Genomic DNA, 20,309 nt, shown 5'->3' with positions numbered 1-20,309 from the left:
TCTTGAGGGCGGCAGGGCAGGCAGCAGGGCTCCTTCGACTCCTACCCACCAGAGACTCGCAGCAAACAGGGCTTTGATGCATGCGATAGTGCTGGGAAAGAAAACTGAGGGGAAAAAGCTTGAATTTTGTAGTCTGTTCTGCTGACCTAATTCTGTCAGCAGCTGCATGACTAAACCCAGCAGCATTCTGCGGCTGCTACCTGCGCATCATCATCCTTTTGATCCCTGTGACATGCGCTTTATATAAGCCACTTCCTTTATTTTAGAGAGCTCTGCTAAGCTAAACACAACTGATTCCTCTTTGCTAGCCTACTGCCGGCATTTGTTTGCCTCATTCCATTAGTCAGTGAAGCACTTGCCTTTATCCTTTTCCTCATCCCCGGTTTGCCACTTTTACTTTTCCTTTTTCCTTCATGAAATGCCTTTTTTTTTTTTTTTTTTTGCCTCATTTTAGCATATATATATTTTTTATCGGGATAAATGTATCAATCATTCTCTCTTCCTGTCCAAATGTAACTAAAATTTAAATAGTTCTGCTGTAAGTTACTTAGGCAGCATAAGTTAAACCACAGTTGGTAAAACAGAACTTCCTGTTCTTTTCCTTATGCAAAGGCAGGTACCTTGATGTTGTCTTGATGTGCTATTTGCATAAAAGCAGAGAACAACAAGAAAATAAAATACTTGTGAAGATCCAAAAGCACAGCCATGACAAGAGAAATTCCTGCTTTCTGGGTTATTGGTGACCAATACATGTTTGGCAGCTGCTGACTTAAAGTATGAAATATACATCAAAAATAGATCATAGAATCATAGAATATGCCGAGTTGGAAGGGACCTGTAAGGATCAAGTCCAACTCCTGGCACTGCACAGGTCTGCCCAAAAGTTTAGACCATGTGACTAAGTGCACAGTCCAATCTCTTCTTAAATTCAGACAGGCTTGGTGCAGTGACTACTTCACTGGGGAGCCTGTTCCAGTGTGCAACCACCCTCTCAGTGAAGAGCCTCTTCCTGATGTCCAGCCTAAACTTCCCCTGCCTCAGTTTAACACTGTTCCCATGGGTCCTGTCACTGGTGGTAACAGAGAACAGGTCACCTGCCTCTCCACTCCCCCTCGCGAGGAAGTTGTAGACTGCGATGAGGTCCCCCCTCAGCCTCCTCTTCTCCAGGCTGAACAGGCCCATGACCTCAGCCGCTCCTCATATGTCTTCCCCTCTAGGCCCTTCACCATCTTCGTCGCCCTCCTCTGGACACTCTCCAACAGTTTAGTGTCCTTTTTGTACTGTGGTGCCCAGAACTGCACACAGTACTCGAGGTGAGGCCGCACCAGTGCAGAGTAGAGCGGGACAATCACTTCCCTCGACCGACTAGCAATGCCGTGCTTGATGCACCCCAACATGCAAACTTTCTACTTATTCACAGGCAAATTGTCCTATGATTCTAACAAAGCTGAAAGTTCTTTTCACAAGCAAGGTTTACAAATACCTTTAGAGTTGGCCATTTCAGCAGGTCAGTTCAGTTGCAGGTCTTTTAGGATGAGGCATTGACTTTACTCAACTGATGTAACGAGTTTTGGATTATACCCATACAACATTTTAAAAACTGTCAAATGAATTTTACACTTCAAATAATCAATCATGGGTGTTGGTGCTATTTGGTGTAAGAGGGTTGGTTTTTTTTTCCCCTTCACTGTACTTCCAGGAGAGTGACACATTTATTATATAAATTAATTAAATGATATGTGTAGGCACTGGTAGACAGTTTCTGTCAAGCACTCTTAATGGATATCCAGTCATTTCCTTAACAAGAACAGAGGTCTTTGGCTTACTTTGTTTCCTGTCTTTATCTTAATGAACCTGAGTGACAGGTCAGGACAGAGGGAAAACGCAACGCAAAACACTGAATGGCTATAGAGCTAAATGGAAGAATCCTGTCACATGCTGCTGGCTGACAAGAAGTCACTAACTGCTGTTGTAGAATGGTCTATGCAGAATAAATACTTACTTTACAAAGAAAAAGGAATATATAGTGTTTGCGTTGGTACAGCTCTGAAGTCTGTGACTGACTCATACAAAAATCAGTCTTTGATCTGTATTTCTGTGATTAACCTTCGGTTACAAGCTACCCTCAAGCGTCTCTCTGATTTACTGTAAATTCAATGTTTGGGTGTAAAAGTCAAAACAGAAAAGAAGAAAATAGGTGGTGGCTGCCATAAACAACAAGGAAACGTAAAGTGTTTTTTTTTAATAATTCTTTTATACTGCTATGCCACAAGAGTGACTTGTCTTCTTGCATTTTAAGCAGTAAGTCCTTACCAGTACAGTCCTTAAATATTTGTGATGTGGGAAACAGTGTGTTACCAGCATCTTATACTTCCTTTGGTATTTAACAATCAAGTATATACTGCTCAAATATATATATATATTATAAAAAAATGCACTTACAAAGCCAAGCAACATTTTCTGTTACATCTTCTATATGGTAAAAGTAAGATGCTATTATTATATGTTGAAGGGTAACAATCCCCCTTTGAAGTTAAGTAGAGGCAGTATGGAAACAGCGGAGCATGAACATATATATTTAAGGTGAGAGATTTAAAAATTTCTTCATCCCTCTTTCTGTAGAATTAACAATCAACAGAAAGTTATTCAGGCAAATATTTTTACTTACATGTACAAGTTGCTTGTTTGTTTATTCCTAAGCAAAACTAATTTATCCAAGAAGAGATCTGCTTAGATGCATTTGTCTTACACATCTGTTCTCAAAGCCATATTTAGCTTAATTTTCTTATTTTGCTGGAAGAAATCAAGTGTAGAAATGGCTTTGCTATTTATTTGTTTTTGCGCCAGTGTGACCTGCATTTTAAGTGATGGTGTTGAAAAATCACATTGCAATTCTTTTTCAAGAAGCAAAGAGTTGATGTGTTTACTGACACTAATTCCTTACGCTGCAGTTACTATAATGTATTGTCACCGTAAAACCACTAAAACAGAATACACAGAATAAGATAGCATCCTAAATGTAATATCTCCTGCAATTTTATTCTATATTTTCAAAAACATAAGCTTCTCAGAAAGTTTCAAGGTAAAGTAACCACATAAGCTACCTAAACCCATGTGTTTTCTATTACGATATTACCTTAAAAAAAAAAAACACCACCAAAATACTGTTTAAGTAGAAGCATGTATAATATATCAGATACCTTAACTGACAACTTGGTAGAAATGTGCATTGCAGCATGTATGCCAGAAATAGAAAACTGAACATGAAAGAAGGGGATAAAAACATAGCCCCAAACCTGTGGACACCAAGAAAAATAGGACACGCTTTTCAGTGTTTCAGGCTAGGTGTGCGGTATGTCCATGTTCATTGAAAATGGTTTATAAAGAGTATTTAAGGCCAGGTTTTTTACCCCCAGATACCCTGCATTGGGTAAGGTTATTAAATATTTGAAAGAGAAGTACAGGTATAGATTTGAATTAGAAGCTAGAGAAAAGAGGAAAGAAGCACATACTTCGACTTCTTTTGCTTTTGGGTGGGTGCCCACGTTAAGGAAGAATTGGTCAATTGAAAATTGATCCTGAACAATAGAATTAATTTTTCTTGCCAAGGAGTTACTGAATTAGTCTACGTGGTTTGTTTTTTTTTTTATATTCCATCTTGGATAATACAGAATTACTGTTTTGCTCTGCAACTTTCATCATTGCGCTTCATTTTTGAGGGCTAGCTCAAACTCTTGCTCTTGAATTTTTTTAGGATGACTGCTGCAGACTGATGGGACTCTAATCAGTTCTTGGTACCTGTACATGTTAGAAGTGTACATGATGCTGCTCTGTTCAGAACACAATTATTTCAACTTGCTCAGACCAAAGAGTGAAATTAAAGTACTCTGATGACTTAGGAAAAAAGCCCTATGAATATTTTCAGTAACTGATATAAAAAAAAAAACTTATTTTGAACTGGAAACTTATTTTCTTACACTAAAGCAAAGCAGAGTTAGACGTGAAAGTAATGGTCACGCCACCAGTGTCTCTCCAAATCTGTTTCTACTTACCACAGGGCAAAATTTGAATTGACATTAATGCACCTTTTTCACACAGCCTGTTGTTCAATCTTAACAAATACTTGAGAACATTGTTCAAAGTCAGGCTTACCTGTATGCACTTGAGCTTCTGACGTGGTTGGTTTTTTGTTTGGTTGTTTTTTTTTTTAGGGCTGGGAAGGGAGCTTAGATCCCATGTAAGTAATTTCACTGAAAACAGAAAAGATGAAGGAAGTATCTATGAATGAAGAAAGTATCTACAACAGGAAGACTACAAATGAAAGGGAAGACAAAACAGTAGAAGGTACTTGCGTGGCCTTAATTTACATGGCAATTGACAACAACCGCAATCTGCAGTGACAGAAGTGCCTTACACCATTCCCCCTTGAGACAGAAAAACGGGATTCCCATATTATTTAAGGGGAGTGCAATCCCTCTCAGAATATGAGGGTTTGAGGTCCACTATTGAATACTGAAAATCTTAAGACTAGGCAGCACCAAACTCAACTGAGAAGGGAGGATGAGTCTCTTTACAGAAAGGAAACTCAGATTTTAGCCCTAATTTAGAGACAGGCTGGGAACTGGTTCTCTTTAACCCAGGGTCCATTTCAGCATCTTCAAAGCTAAAGAAATGGTTGGCTGCTCTGTTGAATCGTGTTCCAGGTGGAAAAAAACCTCATGTTCCTATTAACATAGAGAGCTTAATGTCTGGCTTCGGTCCTAAAGATGAGTTTTGGATTCAAACGTACCCCCTCCAAGATGAACAGCTACCTTTACTTTCTGGCGCTCCTATTCTGCATAAGAGATTTGTAGCTTCAAACTTCATAATGTCTCCTCTCGATGAAGGGAGGAGGTTGGAGATGTATAAAAGGACAAGACAACTTCCCAAAATACATTGCATTGCCACAAAACTACTTAAATGTATTCCTGGCAGGGCAAAAACTCCTTTGCAAACCACCACAGATTAGACATCAGGGTGAAAAAGGGTGGAGCGCATCGTTGAATTGTTTCTGCATACTTCCAACTTGAGGAGCCAGTCAAGCTGAGATGACAGCCTGAGATCCCAACTGTGGCTTAGGATATGCTGTGCACCATAGAATTTGGTCCCCATAAGAGGCCTTCTTAGGAATTAGGTCGTCTGTGGCGACCTGACTTGTAAAGTTGCTCCAAAATATTCCCCTTGTTGTGGGTTAAGTCACACTGCCTTCATCCAGACGTTTTCCTGGGGACCAGATGCGGGGACCAGATCGAGTATTGCCCACTGGAAGTTGGAGCACCAAGTTTCTCCGAGAACCCTCTTTTCCCAACTTTTTTTTTTTTTTTTCTTCCTTCCAACTCACGTCCCTGAGCCTGTAGTGTCCTGGTAGATTTTCCATCCCTTTTTCTGATGTCCTCTCCATGGTCATGCAGCTAAAACCACAGGGTGGCACGGCGCGTGTACCCACTCTGTCGTCTTCCTTGCGCAGAAGGACGCTTACCCCTGATAGCCGAGACACTGGTTTGTACAGGTGGGGAGGACAATCAATTCTCTCTAAGTTGGTGGACCTCTTCAGAAAGTTTTCTCCACAGCCGAGACGCTGGAATTCCTTTTCTTGACATTAATGTTATTTAATTTTGCTTTTCCGAGATCTCTTCTTTATGCAGGACTTTATGCAGGCAACTGATTTTTGTGTTCCTTGCACTAGCTGTTCCTTCACCTCCCCTTCAGAGGCAAGGACATGTACCTTCATCCAGACGTTGATCGGTGGACCAGATCTGGGGACCAGATCTGGGGACAACAAAGTAATGTTAACTTGCATAATGTGAAAACAGCATTTCTTTTATGAACAGCACATTCAATGAAAAATGAATGATAATAATGTGCTAATATATGAAAGATCTATCAGATGTGACACCGCATGCTTTTTGATACTATCAACAGGCATTTCAGTTAAGTAGAAAGAACAAAGTATAATTCTGGTAAGTCATGTTTCTTGTAGTTCAGTAAATAATATTTCCAAATAAATGTACTTTTTTGTTAAAGAGAACTAGGAATTTTGGATTGAATGCTGAGACGGTAACTTTTTCAGCAGGGAGCAAAAACCAAAATCCCATAATGTTGTCATCTCAGCTGTACAAAAGTTATCTTATGTAACATTTTTCTATGTAAACTTTAAATGCACTGCGTGCAGCTAGCACTGCAAATTAAATCGTGTGAATTAGAAGGTGTGGAGCATGTATGGACACTACAGTGGTAGGCTCACTTGCCCTGGTGCACTGATTTGCTGTCATACACTCAGATACTCTGAGTGTCTTACCAATTTAAAATGGTTGGCTTATGTGTGCCTGTCAGAAATGTAAGTTCTACTTTCCACCTCACAAATGGACAAGGCTGAATAGTTGGTTTTTTTCTTTGTTTTGTTTAGTTTTTGTGGTGGAAAAAAATTGAACTTGAAAAGACCACAGCAAATCAATAAGAGGGAAACCTGAAGATGAACCATTTAAACAGGAACAAGAAATCTCCCCAATTTTATGAAGAAAATAGGAAAGATATTTTTAAAAGGAAATTGTGATATTTTTGTGGCTACAAAGGTGAGGGAAGTAGAGGAAGAATGACACTTCTCAGTTGTGCTTGATAGGAAAAACCAAGATCAGCACGTTAGATTCTGTTCCTAAACAGGGACGATTACTAGACTCCATTTGTTCTTGTGACGTTTAATCTAACGTAACAGCATACTTGCAGAAGTTTTAACTACAGCTTTATATTCCACAAGGAGCAAAACATTCTCAAGTCACGACTTCCTGGATAAAGGATTTTACCTTGGACTTGCTTTATCTCCAGTGCTCCCTGGAGTAGCAGATGGACAGTAATTTATTTTCTGGTGCATGAAATGCAGAGATTGGCAGGAGCAGCTTCTAAAGCAAGAAGCTCTCTGTATAGTCATATTAAAGCAGAGATGATAACTAAGGTGCAATAGTAGTATGATTAACTATGAAAAACAAAATTGAAGTAACATTCCGGGTATGGTTGATGATACCTGGCATATAGAAGAAAGTGAAATACATGCTATAGAGCACTTCAGTGAAATGCCAAGAATAAATTCAGACTACACCTTTAAAACAACTGGGTGCATAACCCATGGTATCATGATACCTTACTGAACAATACAGAAATAAGCATTCATGAATTTATTTTTGTACTGAAAGATATGAACATTTGGTAAATGAACCCTGGGCATCATGGAAATGCAAGGTAATTTAGACTTTAAAAAAAAAATGGAATCTGTAAATAATAGGGTTCTGCCACATCTGCCTTTGAGAGTCTTCCTCACAATTTTGAAATGATTAAATGGCTCAAAGTAACAGAAGTTAATGCTCTGGATTTGGTTTTAGATTGTTCTACAAACCTGAAAAAAAACCTGTTTATATAATTATTTACCTAAAATACTGGTCTGTGTATTTTGTGACCTGAAGTAGGTTGGCAGGTGTTAGTGATAAAGTATTTGTATAAGGAAATCCACCTCCAAGTTACAGTCACCAAGGATTTTGAAGACTGAAAGGACTTGAAGACATCTTCAGTGACAGTATTTAGCACAGTCCCTATTTAGATTGAGATGGTGTTCCACTGAGAGAATGCAGAAGTTCTCTGTCATATTAGGAACGTTTTTCATGATACTTTTCTTGGTATTTACCACCACTGTTTGGGTCTCCACAACAGCTTCACACAGGCATCTAGTTTCTCTGACCCTTGAAAAAATATTTTCACATACTGCCAGATAATGCTAGAGATCTACCCATGAAAACTTGAAGATGCTCAGAACAGCAAGGAACTATATTATTTATATATATATATATAATTTTTTTTCTTTCTGTTAATGCAATACATTGGGTTATCTGCCTTAGCTTTTAAAGTAAGGGAGAACTTTATCAAAATATTTTTTAATCGGTAACTGTGTGAATCGAGTATTTCAGTTCTTTTGCATAAAAGACATTCTAAACTGTCCATTCAGAGTATACAAGCAGGCTGAAATGGAATACAATTAAGAACAAAGGGCTAGAAGGAACCTGATTTCGTTTCAGACTAGAGGTGTCCATCCTCACATGCCACAGAGTATAGGGAAACCTGAACTGAGGGGAGGGAATACAAAGGTAAGTAGGTTGAAGGTTTTCTGTTGCCTAAGTTCATAAATAGCAAAACTCCATTTAGAAAGAGAATACAAAGCATTAGTTTAAACAAACATTTTAAGTCCAGGTCAGTCATTCGGAGGGCCAGATTTAATACTTGTTTGCTAGATGGGACTAATGAGGTGTCTCAGCCAGAGGTGAGAGCAGCAGGATTAACAATGGGTGTCCTGACTGTAGGGCGAGATTGCAGGCTACCAGGTATTGAAAGTCACACTTTGCTACGAAATGTTACCAAGTCTTTTCATCCCATCTTCCCTTTACAAAAAGTGCAGTGATGTTGAACTGATCGCAAGGATTTAGTTCAGCTCCATGTCTGAAAACCTCTCCCTTTCTCCTTAAGAAGGAAGTGCTGGTTTACGGATACAGCAACGCTGACAGTGGCTTGACTCTTTTGATTCAGACTGGAGACCTCAGAAGGCAGGAATACTTCGTTGTGATGCACAGAAATCTGCCTTATGCAGAACTAAAATATGGCAAATTTAAAGAAAATATAATACGGACTTGAAAGAGGCTGTTCCTCTGAAGCACCAGTTTTATTTAACCACGCCAGCTCACAGTTTCTTCCTCCTTATCATATAACAGCTGACATAACTTTAAGAAATGCTATTATGACTGACTACTCAGAATAAGGGAAAGGAAGGATAGCTTGAAACTGAGGATAACAAACACCTTGAGGGGTTAACTAGGTAATATATCTTCCCAAAAGGGATTTGATTACTTTTTTTTCTCCCCTGAGGCATATTGCAGAAGATGCTCAGGCAGCTTCCTGTCTCAGTTTATACTGACCACCATGAAAGATCCCTCCTTAAACAGTTTGGGGCCTCTCTACAGCTACCAAATGCAGCTCATCTTCAAGCGCAAGCCCAAGCTTCATTTCTTGTCTTTCAGCCATTTCCCATTTCTGTCTGATAATACTAAACTGTTTTTCTTTTGTGATTGTATGAGGCTGAATGCTATTGGTATGATCCAACCTCTCTGGTTGTCTTGTGCTGGGTATTCCTCCTGTAAATTCTTTTAATAGCAGTCAAATCATACACTCCCTTACCAGTAGAAGCAGATGCCTTGCAGCTCTGTTCTTCCTGCTGATCTAGCACAGGCAGAAGTGCTTAATGCAATCTGAAGTCACTGATGCTTTTGCACCTAGTATTATCACTTTTTTTTTCCAAATTAGTTGAGCACCCTCTTATATTTGTACTTTTTTTCCCCTCTAAGCATAACTAGTGTCCAGCTAGACTGGGTTTACAGAATAACCAACACACCGGTTTAGAGAAAGGCTATGCCTTTCCTCGCAATAAAACAAAGGATTTAATGCAGTTCGTCCTACCTACAGTGACACATTCTATTATCCATTTGCTCTGCAACATGGTTCTACAGACATTTCATGTAAGTTAGAGACATAAGCCCATGGAAATCTCACATCTGTACTGCAATCGCTGTGTTCTTCTGTTAGCAAGCAGTTAATAATATTGGAAATGAGTCTGTTGAACTGTAGGAGCCTAAAAAAGTCTCATGCCTCACTGTTCCCTAAGATTGTGTTTTCTGACTTACTGTAAGTTGATAAGTAAGCTGTGTACACAACTGAAATTCTTTTTTTTTTGCAATAGCAAAAAAAGTCTAGATCTGGTATTCATTACCTTAAAATTACACAAACATGAGCAAGTTTTTGCAAGTATTTCAGAATTCGGAAGCCATTCAGTATCAAATAGGGATCAAGATTATACATAAATAAATTGTAACTTTTTACAAACAGTACAGATGATCACAGTTCTTGACCACAGAGTACAGTGAAACTTCTACACTTCACAGATGTTCAGTCTACAAGTACTGGAGCTATGATCAAGAATAACTCAGTAAAACAAGAGTTTATACGATTTCTTTGTAAAAGAGGACTTTTATTTGTCAGCAGTGTCTTAGTAAATGAGGTTGACAGGAGCAACTAGTTCCAGCACTAATAGCCAAGCACCCATTGAGTTCATGATTTGATTTCTGTTTCTTCTACTTGAGGTAGTGCATCCCAAACTGGTTCCTGAATGTGTTCAGGTATTCTCTCTATCTTAGTCTAAAAGGAAAAGAAATAAACCATTTATTATACGAACTAGTTAACATCTAACTACTTCATTTAGTCGGGTTTGATATATTTATCAGATTAAAAATGCCACCTAGTGGCGTTTTCAAGCAATACAGCCTTTTTACCTTTCAATACTTTGAAAAAAAGGTCCTTTACAAACTACATGTGTTACTTCTACTAACAATTATCAGTATTTACATCTGGACTTAATCTCACAGCAGTTAATAATGTGAGATGGAAACTTACCTTTTTTACTTCCATGGCAACTCCTTCAGGTAAGTTTCGTTCAACATACTCCAAGTACACTGCAGCAGTACTGCCCGTTAGGTATTTTAACTAAAACAGAAGTAATGTTTTTTAATGAGCAACTAATATTTCAAACAGGCTATAAAAAAAAATGAGTTTGCTATAGCTTCTCTAGTTCTTGCTATGGGACCAAGCATCTTACAGTGGGAGTGGAGACAGTTAAGCTGTACATAACAGTTACGCAGGTATAAAATAGCAATTTCATACCACAGAACTGTGCATACTGCCTGTGATCATATGCATTGATTATGATCGAAGTGCAGCTATCTGATCAAATCAATTTGAGGTTATGCAAAAATTCACAGCTTTTGTATGCTCTCAAAGTTCAAGCTGGCTATAAATCCTGCAACTCCGGAATTCTACTGCATTCTTGCTTTTCTGGTTTCTCCCGGACAGCTGAAGTTGTTGGTCTGCGGGCAGCACTGCACGACTGCCTGCGGACGACTGTCTGGGGACGTTATGCAAAGTCCCATTTTGCTAAGCTCTGTGCAATTACACAGTAAGAGACCCAGGGGCCACAAAACGCTGGCAGTAAACCTTTCTTCTAAGAAAGTCAACCACAGCTGCATTCTAAACCATACATAAGTCTGCGTCATCAGCCACAGAGCGAGTGGTTTGTACACACTTCCTTTCCTGTATTTCCCCCTTGCAATTTTTAGTTTGCCACATGATGCTGCATAGGGCAGAAGTGTTCAAAAATTATTAGGCAAACTCACAGAGAACAGAACCCTCAGTGACTGGTACTGACAATGATTTACCTGCATCTTTTTCCCTTCCTGAGAAAGTTCCTATTCCCTGGATTATTGGAAACAAAGAACATAAAACATACAAAAGTAACTCTGATATCTATCTTATTTTTAATCTTCTTTCAGATAGGATCAAAATCAGCCTTTTAGTCCAAAAATTATGTAGGCTGTACATTCAGAGTAACTTGTGTTACATTTGGTGTACCTAGGTCAGCTCTTTTCTGCTATTCCCCGTACTCTCCTCCCCAGCCCAATTAATGTATATATATTTAACATCTTTCTTACCTCCAAACATGTGTAATGTGTTCTCATTTCATACTGAACTCTGTGCTTCTTGTAAATGTGTACAGATTTTAGAAGAGTAAATCGTTCTATCTTCTTTGGAGGTCTATGTCTGAACAAAGCACAAAGAAAATGTTGTAATACTTAATTTTATATAAAGGATGCTAATATGAATTAACTGAGAATATGGTGAAATCCTTGTTCTTATTTGACATTTAGAAGATCCACAATATTAAGTGCTGGTACGGTTTAGTATTAATCCACATGGGCACAGCTCATTCTCAGGTATTAACCAGCTTTAGTTCAAGAAAGCTACAGCACTGACAGCTGTAACAAGAGTACTGTTGGTATTCTTCATGCACTTAAAATGCAATCCTGCTGTGGCAGTGCTGTGTGTATCACTGCAGCTGCTTCCCCATCATTGCGCTGCTATCTAAAAAGTGTTAGGTTTATAACCTGAGAAATGTCAGATTACACCCATTTCTTCTGAAAAAGGAAATACTTGTAAGCACAGAACTTGAGTTACAGTAGACGATGTGAAAAGCACCTGACACCACATCATGCTAGAGATCAGTTACTTACATTTTTTCAACAGAGATGCCAAGTTCTTTAGCTGCAAGCACTGCAAAATATTCATAGCTGTCCAACACAGCTTTATCGTGGCCTTTAACCAAAAGGGACAGTCTCTTGTACAGTGTTTCTGGCTCCTCTGAGATAGTCACCTGCATTTAGAAATGGATAAGAGTTAACACCCCATGTTCTCCTTAAATAATCCATGCACTATGTTTTCTTAGCCTGCATGCCCCATTTGTAAAACAGGAAAAAAAAAAAAAAAAAAAAAAAAAACAAACTCACACAGTGTTAGCTGCTCATTTTTGTTTACCTGCAAGAAGCTGACTCTGTTATCTCGACTGACAGTCCTTGGACAGTCCATGGGATCTAACTTTGGATCTAGCACTGCCTGTAAGAACCTGGCTTGTTTGTACGTATCAGAGAAATTTAACATGTGTCTGAAATCCTAGACAAAATCAAGGCAACCATGTTCTATATGTAAGATATACACCACACGCTTTCAAGAATTTTCCACCTCACCAGCCCTGGTTTCCAGGCTTCCAAACCAGAAACAAAGTACTTAGATTGGCTAAGATGCTGCAAGTGCTGAACTAAGTGTGGCCAAAAAGCCGTTTTTTTTATAGAGTTACAGCTGCATAGAGAAGGAAGAAAGTGACGAAGAGGCAACTTTAAGCTTCAGGAATCTTTCTGGGAAAAAAAAATTCCCAAATACCAATAATCAAATCTTTTTCTTTCTCTAAGGCAAATTTGACATCATTTAGACAGACCTTTAAAAAGCTGAAATAGAAGAATTTGTTTTTTTCTGTACATCCTTTTAAGACAACGTGCAAAATATTGTTCTATGAAACACTTACCAGAGGATTAGTTTTACGCTCCTGAGTTTGAACGTGGGTTCCAGAGAACCGTACTCCCATCAAGTCACTGGTTCTAGATAGATGGTAAAGAGAAAAGCATAATATTAGTGTTAAAGTTAGATTTTTTTAAGGGAAATTGGGGGAAAAGTGGGCAGGAGAAAGATCTATTAAACTTACGGAAGAAAACATTGCTTTTGAATAATTCTGCTTGCATAATTGGCAGGAAGAGCTGATCCCTGTATAAAACAAACAGTCAAATGGCTTCTTTTTCTCCCCAAACCGAAAGTAGCCAGCTAATAATACAGGTTTATTAAAGGTTACTTTTATGCACCATGGTGATACTCATTTGATCTACCAAATGAGTACGTTTGCTCTATTGGAAAACACAGGAAAACAGAAGCACAGAATTATATTGTAGTATACAATAGGATCGTAAAAACGATGACAAAACACACACACAAAAAATCATCAACAAAAACAACCAAAAAACCCACACGCACGCAGGAAAGAATCTAACAGCATGCAGCTATTATTGACCATGCACCTGAATAGCAATCATGAAGTGTTTTTTATTAGAAAAATATATTTTGCGTGGCATCAGATACCATTTCTGCATATAGTAGAGTTTCCTGTTTAGACCTGCTTTCACAGGACAGTATCTATTAGCTCTATCAAGAGCCAAGCCCAAGTAGGACTTGCTGTTGTAAAAGCAGTTGAAAACAGTATCTTATAAAGGATACTATGCAAAAATTCAACCTCTGAATTTAATTTGAAATTTCCCATTGTTTTTTTAACAAAATGTTCCTTGTGTTTTGAACATTTGTTCTGTTGAGAACATAGAAATGGTTCTAACAAGTAAATGAACTTTGTTGAAAAGATAGCATGATTTTTCGGTGTTAAAACGGAAACCCAACTGTTAATCAAGATGTAACCTTACTGTCTGTCATACCAGATAAATCTCTCCCTTCTGAATGTTACGTGGCTTCTAGCTTCCTACCAGTAACTCTCAACTTGGCAAAGTTAGAGACTACTCAGGGAGGGGGGCAAGGAACCAGAACCCTCTTGCTTAAGAGAAACTCAAGACTGTGCAGAACGCAGGAGCACCATGAGCTAAGCCTACTTATCCAGCCCCTTGGTACTCTTATTTAACAGGTGCTGGGGTCATGGCTTTCAGAGAGGGAAGACAGATTCCCCGCACACCAGCCAGAATTAACGCTCTTCCATGCAACCTTAACTTAGTCACTCATGGATATGTATAACTCTAACTGTACAGTGCTATTATGTCCCCAGCTTTCTCCAGTATGCATTATACGTTAATTACAGATCAGCAGTGAACGAAGCTGTTCTCTGAAGTCATCCTGCCTCAGTCACTGTTTACCCAGCAAATTCTGCATTCAGTAGGAAGGAAGAGGCAGGACACTTTCCTGTTTACAAAGCTAATTGTTATCTGAAGAACACAGCTGAGTGTCTCCCATCAGGCAAATCCAAACTTTGTCAGATGATCACAGCTATTACATCTTAAGTGCACAACACAATAAGCAACTTTAGGAGCACAGAGTATTTGCCACTGTAGCTGATGCCCCCCAAAATGTTTCCAAGTTCATGTTAAGAACTCCTTGAGACCTAATACCCCAAATTAAAGAAACAGATCTTATGGAGTTATGTTGACCCTTGCACCTCCATTCTCCTTATGTGAAATCAGAATACCACCTTCCTTTCGTCCAGGTGCAAAATACAATGTCATCACCATCACCTGACATCATGTCAGAGAACTGATAACCCCACAAGCACAGAAAGTTTCCATTCAGTGCAGGTCTTAAACTGCGTGTGGCAGCATCCTACCCCAGATGGCAAAGGAGAGACTACAGATTGGGCAGTCATCGGTAAGTAAAATGCTGTTATAAGAGGGCAAAAAAAATTGTAGCTAGAAGTTGTATTGGTGCTTTTGTGTTTTGTATGTACGCAGTCTCTGATACATACATAGTCTGTTACTTTATCTAATTGGCCTTATATTACAGATTTATTATTTGCACGCAAAGATGCATACGCTTATAGCACGTACACCCTGTCCTGTGCTGCTGGAAACAGAAACTACAGTCTTTGTATAGTAAAGATGAATAAAACAAAACATGAAATATTAGAGTTCCACCCCGTGTACTGAATTCCACAGCCTTTACAACATCACACGATTGCGTATACTGCTCCCACCACATGCAGCCCCCTTTTGTTACTAATTGCGCAACTAAGTGTTGAGTCTAAAACTTTTGTAAAATAAAATTAAAGGTGTTCTGTGCAAATTTTGATTAAGTGACACTTGGTGTACCCCAGGTAACCAATATAGGATTTGGCATGCATTAAAATCTATTCTAACAGCTTCTTTCGCTGTCCGACTGAAATACTTGACACATCCTTGTTAATGGCTGTTGTAGGAGGTGGAAGAGACAATCAAACTGCAACAGGATTTAATTTAATTCCCTGTTGGAGCCAATCAAAACACAACTACCCCCTCTCAGTGGGGAACAGCCCCGTTATTTGGGGGAGAGATCCTGAAACAAGCAGGACGAGCCGGAGATGGCTGTCTGGAAGGTGAGCAAGTCTAGAACACAGCACGTACACAGAGAGCATTTAGGGCTTCAGAAACCCAACGGGAAACTCGTAACATTATATTTCCCTCAACGTGTGAGGAAAGCAACCGCTCTTAAAAGTCATCAGCAGCAGAGCCACCGCTACTTTAAATCCGGCAAGTCTTCCTGCTTTTCCCCCTGCAGCTCCAAGACCAGGAGCATTAAGCTAGACACGAACTCCCTGCAAGATCCCAAGCGCCAGCCACCGCCACCCCCTACCCGGAGGGCAACCCGCCACAGCCGGACTGCAGAGGAGCCCCCCGGAACCCCCTGCACGGATGGCGGCGGTCGAGACGCAGCCCCGACCTTTCCCTCCGTCCCCGGGAGGGAAGACGAGAGACCAAAGGCCGGGGAGCCGCCGAGGCGCCCCTGCCCCGCCGCACGCCCCACCTGCCAGAGCCGCCTCCACAAGCACCCGGCCGCCATCTTGTGCAGCGCGGCCCCGCCCGCCGCGCCGCCGGACAGCGCCCCCGCCGCCCCGGAGGAGCCGCGGCCTCCCGTGAGGCGCCGGCGCTGCGGCACCGGCGGGCAGAGGGCGGCGACGGGGACGGGGATCGGGATGGGGCCGGGGACCGGGATGGGGACGGGGAGCCGCGGTTGCGGCGTGGGGGGCACCGACAGCCCGCACCGCGCCAGCCCCCAGCTGCGCTCCCCGGCCCCCGGGTAAGGGCGCCGCCGCACCGGCTCTGCCCCCTCAGCGGCCGCCCTCACGCGCGCTCCGATTTTTCCAGGGCAGCAAGGGGAAAAGAAAACCACTGCCACAGAGAAGGAAAAGGCTAGGGGACACTTCTCCCAGCCCGGGCCTGGAGAGGTGACTCGTTTTTTAAGAGGGTAGATCAGGCTTCATCAACTGTATCCCCCCCCTCCACAAATAACGCTTTCTACTGCACGTCGTTTTCACCTCTGCCCACCCACAGGTATGCAGGTGAATACATTATTTTTTTTCTTGGAACATTTTAGGAAGCCATCAAAAAAGTTACACGTGAGCTTAGGTTTTGACGTTCACCCCTCTGAAAAATACTCAAATAGCCTGTTAGCAAAACCCTGTTGGGTGGGTTTTGCTAAAATAAAATGGACTGGAAGTGTCACGTAAACCCCTTCAGTCTTCACACAGTCTTCACCCAGGTTCTGATCGGTACCAAACATTAAGGGTGGAGGGGATGTGAACAAGCACTTAATTCACACCACGAAGCCCTCCTAGTACACAACCAGGCAAGTAATAACCTGCAATTCAGCTGTGTGCAAGTTAAATGCTAACAGCAGGAACCTGAAACCAGCGGAGATCACAAGCTATATAAAATGCATATATTTTTTTATTTCGTTACTTCCTCTGCCACCTAAAATTAACAGTCTGCTTTTTACACTAAAACACCTAAAATATTTACAACCATCTTCTAATAAAATAACAGTTAAATATTGAAAATAAGATTTTTCTCATAAAATATGTTTTCTGTATGTACAGGTTTTAGCAAAGAGGACCGGGTTCAATAGTGAACAGTTTTCCATCATCAACCATCAGTAAGAAAACAACTTCCCTGAAATAAAACTGTCTGATTTATGTACAAATAGGCAGAACAGCATCTGTTTCACATCAGCCAATGCAACACTTAAAGAAGTCAATGTTCGAAGCCTAAATTGTGTACTGTGTAAGACGTGCATTTTTTTTTCTTTATGAATAACTTCTTTGGTTATTGTTGTTCTATCATCTTCTTGGCTGTAGAATAAAACAGCACCTGATTAGCATTACAGAACCAGGCATATATACGTATGCATTTATGTATACACTGGGTTTAGCACAGATACCTGTCCAATTGTTGCTAGAAAAGTTCCGCTGTAGTTTCTTTGACACAGAGCTGCTTTTCAGAATCCAGTCCACAAGTTTTACTGCACTTCACTCTGGTCGTCAAGCAGAACTCTCACTGACTTCAGTTACCACTTCGCTGAGACACTTGGTTTGCTGCCCACCACCAGCAGTGCAGTCAGGAAATGTTTCAATTTTGCCAGGGTGGCAGCCTTTCTCAGAAACCTCCTTGAAGTTCAAGAGCATAGAGGTTTGGAAGAGAAAGAGTAGACTGCTCGATTGTTTCTGCTACAGCCAACTCAAGCTACAGCTCACAAAACCCACCACTTTGCTAACACTAAGACTTGTGCACCCTACAAAATGTGCCATCCATGGATTTAGTTGGCAGCACCCAGTTGAACACCCAGACAGTTGAACTTGGGCTACATGGGCCCTGCAAACAGTGATGTGTCACAGTGTGGACTGGAACTGATCATGAGTGTGCTGACTGGCAGCTCAGAAAAGGAAAGAAGGCTGCTGCCTGATCTCCTGAAACTCACAGGTACAGTGATTGAGAACATTGTCCTTTCTGTATGAGAGGGAGCAAAATTCTACCCACTGATCAAAAATAACCGAAAAGTCTCTGAAACAACCCCCAAAACACTAAAACCACATACACAGGAACTTCACTAACCTGAAACTGAGAAGTGACTGCCATTCTCCTGAAGGGCTGTTCTTTAGTATCAGAACACTTGACCTGAAGTAAAAAGTTCAGGTCATTTGGCTTCACGTATTTGGCTTTAACAGAGAAGTTACCTTTCTGCCAGCGAGTCCCACTGGTTTTGAAATTGTGGTCCAGTACTCCTATACAAAAGTATTGTGGTTTACCCTCATTTTGCATAGTTACACAAAAGAAGACAGTAGAAAATAAGATCCTCCATTTCTCAGTCTTCTTACAACATTAGGAATGTGACAAAAAGACCTCAACAAAAAACAAAACCCAACCCATAAAAAATTGGAAACTGGAAGATCTAAAATTGGTCTTATAAAATATTTTATAAAATTAGCAGTACCCTCTACTGTACGAGATTCACAAGAAAATCAGTGCTACTTGCTGTGAAAGCTCTAAAGTCAGTACTCCTTTTCTGTAATTAAAGGTCCACTCAGCCTAACTCCATTTCTTCCAGAGGTTCTAGATTTGTTCAAGATTCTGCAAGGTACAATTATTTTCAGATCTCATTTAGAGAACCACATTCAAATTTATATAAATGGAGTTAGACATGTGGCATGTAGATCTGAGCCTAAGGGAAGAGAAACAGTATACAAACAGCAACATCATCTCACCTTGGGAGCGTGTTTTACTAAATAAATACCATTTGAATTTGATGCAATGAGGAAGACTGAAAATGGCACAAGAGCAACACTTCATGCGCAGGAATACTAACTAACATATGCTGAAGGCATATACTCCATCAGTCTCTTCCACAGGCAGGAACGTCTCCTTGTATTTGCCCAGTAAGAGTAAGCTGCTGCATTGCTCAAGCATATGTTCCTAAAACCAATGAGATGGCTATTCAACAGTGTGATTTATTGTCACAGCAAAATATAATTCCAGTGCAATCTGATTACCAAGGCAGTGCTCTGATTCAGTGTTCCCATCCGATGATGTGAACCACAGCACAATTGTCTTCTTTCTTCAATCCTTGAATTAGGTCATTTTAAAATCAGCAGATCAAAACCTTGTTAAAAAGGAAGCTCTAAAACGTACAAGGTAACCAAAGCTTTTATGAACTAACATGTATGCATTAAGGCAAGACAGAACTGAAAAAGTACTGTGATACTACAGATGATACAGTCACTCCTGTATTTATTTCACAGTTAAAGATTTTTTTCCCTCTACCTCCCTTGAAATGACAGCACACAAAAAAGAACGTAATCATCTCTTTAACAGAGATGACATTTAGCTTCTAGAAGATGCTGGAAGTGATCCAGTGCAGGCAAGAAAAATGTTCCACCAGAAGTGTGCAGAGATATTCTTGTAAGTGGGGTAAAGTGAAACTTGGAAGGGTTAAAGACTAAAGATCCTACTGTGAGTGTCTGGAGGGAAATGACAGCAGAACTGTGAACTTCTCGAATTAGCGGCCTTGGAAGATACCAGCAAAATAAGCCCAGATAAAAACACCTTGTAAGAATATTTGTACCAATTATTTATTTTTCCCCCCAAAACACAAATTAATAAAAAAAAAAGGGAAAAAAAGCAGATCTCTCTTCTAGACCTGGATAAAAGAATTATCATTTCTCAACAGGTAGTTTACAATCAGTGGGGAATAAACGAACAGTCCAGGTTTCCTGATCGATGCATTCAGGGTGTGCTCAGTAGCTGTCTTTATCAAACAACTTATTTACAACTCAGCATCATCCTGCAGTAGATCTGCATCTTCATCATCTAATAAAAGGTCGGCATCCATGACTTCATTCTCTTCCATGACATCACCTAACTCCTGAACAACATCGTCGTCAATGTCACCGACATTTTCAACGTGTTTAACCAAACTCATATGATCCAGAGGGATCAAACTATGCCCAACTGGCCCAGTAGTTCTTGCAATAGTAGCTGCCATTTCTGCTGCCACTGCAGCTTTCTGAGCCTTCTGCCTTTGCTGTTCTTCTTGTTGTCTGTGGGTCTTCATATGAGCATTGCGGCTTTTGATTTTGAAAAATACTCTAAAATTTCAAAGAAAAAAAAGAAAAAAAAATCAGATAAAAGTGCATTGCTTATGATGAAGGGAGCCAAAAAAGACTCAACAACCTATCAGTACATTTGCTTCCCTGTTCTGAAATAGAAGTCAGCGAAGCCTGCAGTGCCATGGTG

The 20,309-nt window shown here is 40.3% G+C and overlaps 2 protein-coding genes across 12 annotated transcripts in view; both read right to left on the bottom strand.

The window, feature by feature from the left end:
- Positions 1-10,075: 10,075 nt before the first annotated feature.
- MRPS10 (mitochondrial ribosomal protein S10) lies at positions 10,076-16,121 on the bottom strand. The gene is made up of 7 exons (XM_035560078.2): positions 16,048-16,121; positions 13,211-13,269; positions 13,034-13,106; positions 12,189-12,328; positions 11,610-11,718; positions 10,519-10,608; positions 10,076-10,263 (listed from the first exon to the last, which is right to left on the bottom strand). The coding sequence occupies exons 1-7, from the start codon at positions 16,081-16,083 to the stop codon at positions 10,177-10,179; spliced, it is 594 nt and encodes a 197-aa protein (XP_035415971.1). The 5' UTR covers positions 16,084-16,121; the 3' UTR covers positions 10,076-10,176.
- Positions 16,122-16,949: 828 nt separating this feature from the next.
- TRERF1 (transcriptional regulating factor 1) overlaps positions 16,950-20,309 on the bottom strand; it is a 101,739-nt gene continuing 98,379 nt past the window's right edge. For 7 of the 11 annotated variants that reach the window (XM_050709376.1, XM_050709380.1, XM_050709379.1 and 4 more), the window contains one exon: positions 19,266-20,161. In XM_050709376.1, the coding sequence (XP_050565333.1) occupies positions 19,840-20,161 (322 nt within the window). In that variant the 3' untranslated portion in view covers positions 19,266-19,839. Of the gene's footprint in view, positions 20,162-20,309 lie in introns of all 11 variants that reach the window. The other 4 variants (XM_050709374.1, XM_035555968.2, XM_050709378.1 and 1 more) reach the window with 4 other exon arrangements.

Source organism: Cygnus atratus, chromosome 3 (assembly GCF_013377495.2).
Source record: "Cygnus atratus isolate AKBS03 ecotype Queensland, Australia chromosome 3, CAtr_DNAZoo_HiC_assembly, whole genome shotgun sequence".
Lineage (NCBI taxonomy): Eukaryota > Metazoa > Chordata > Aves > Anseriformes > Anatidae > Cygnus > Cygnus atratus.
The sequence above is the reverse complement of the archived record's forward strand: the minus strand, read 5'-3'. Positions and strand labels throughout refer to the sequence as shown.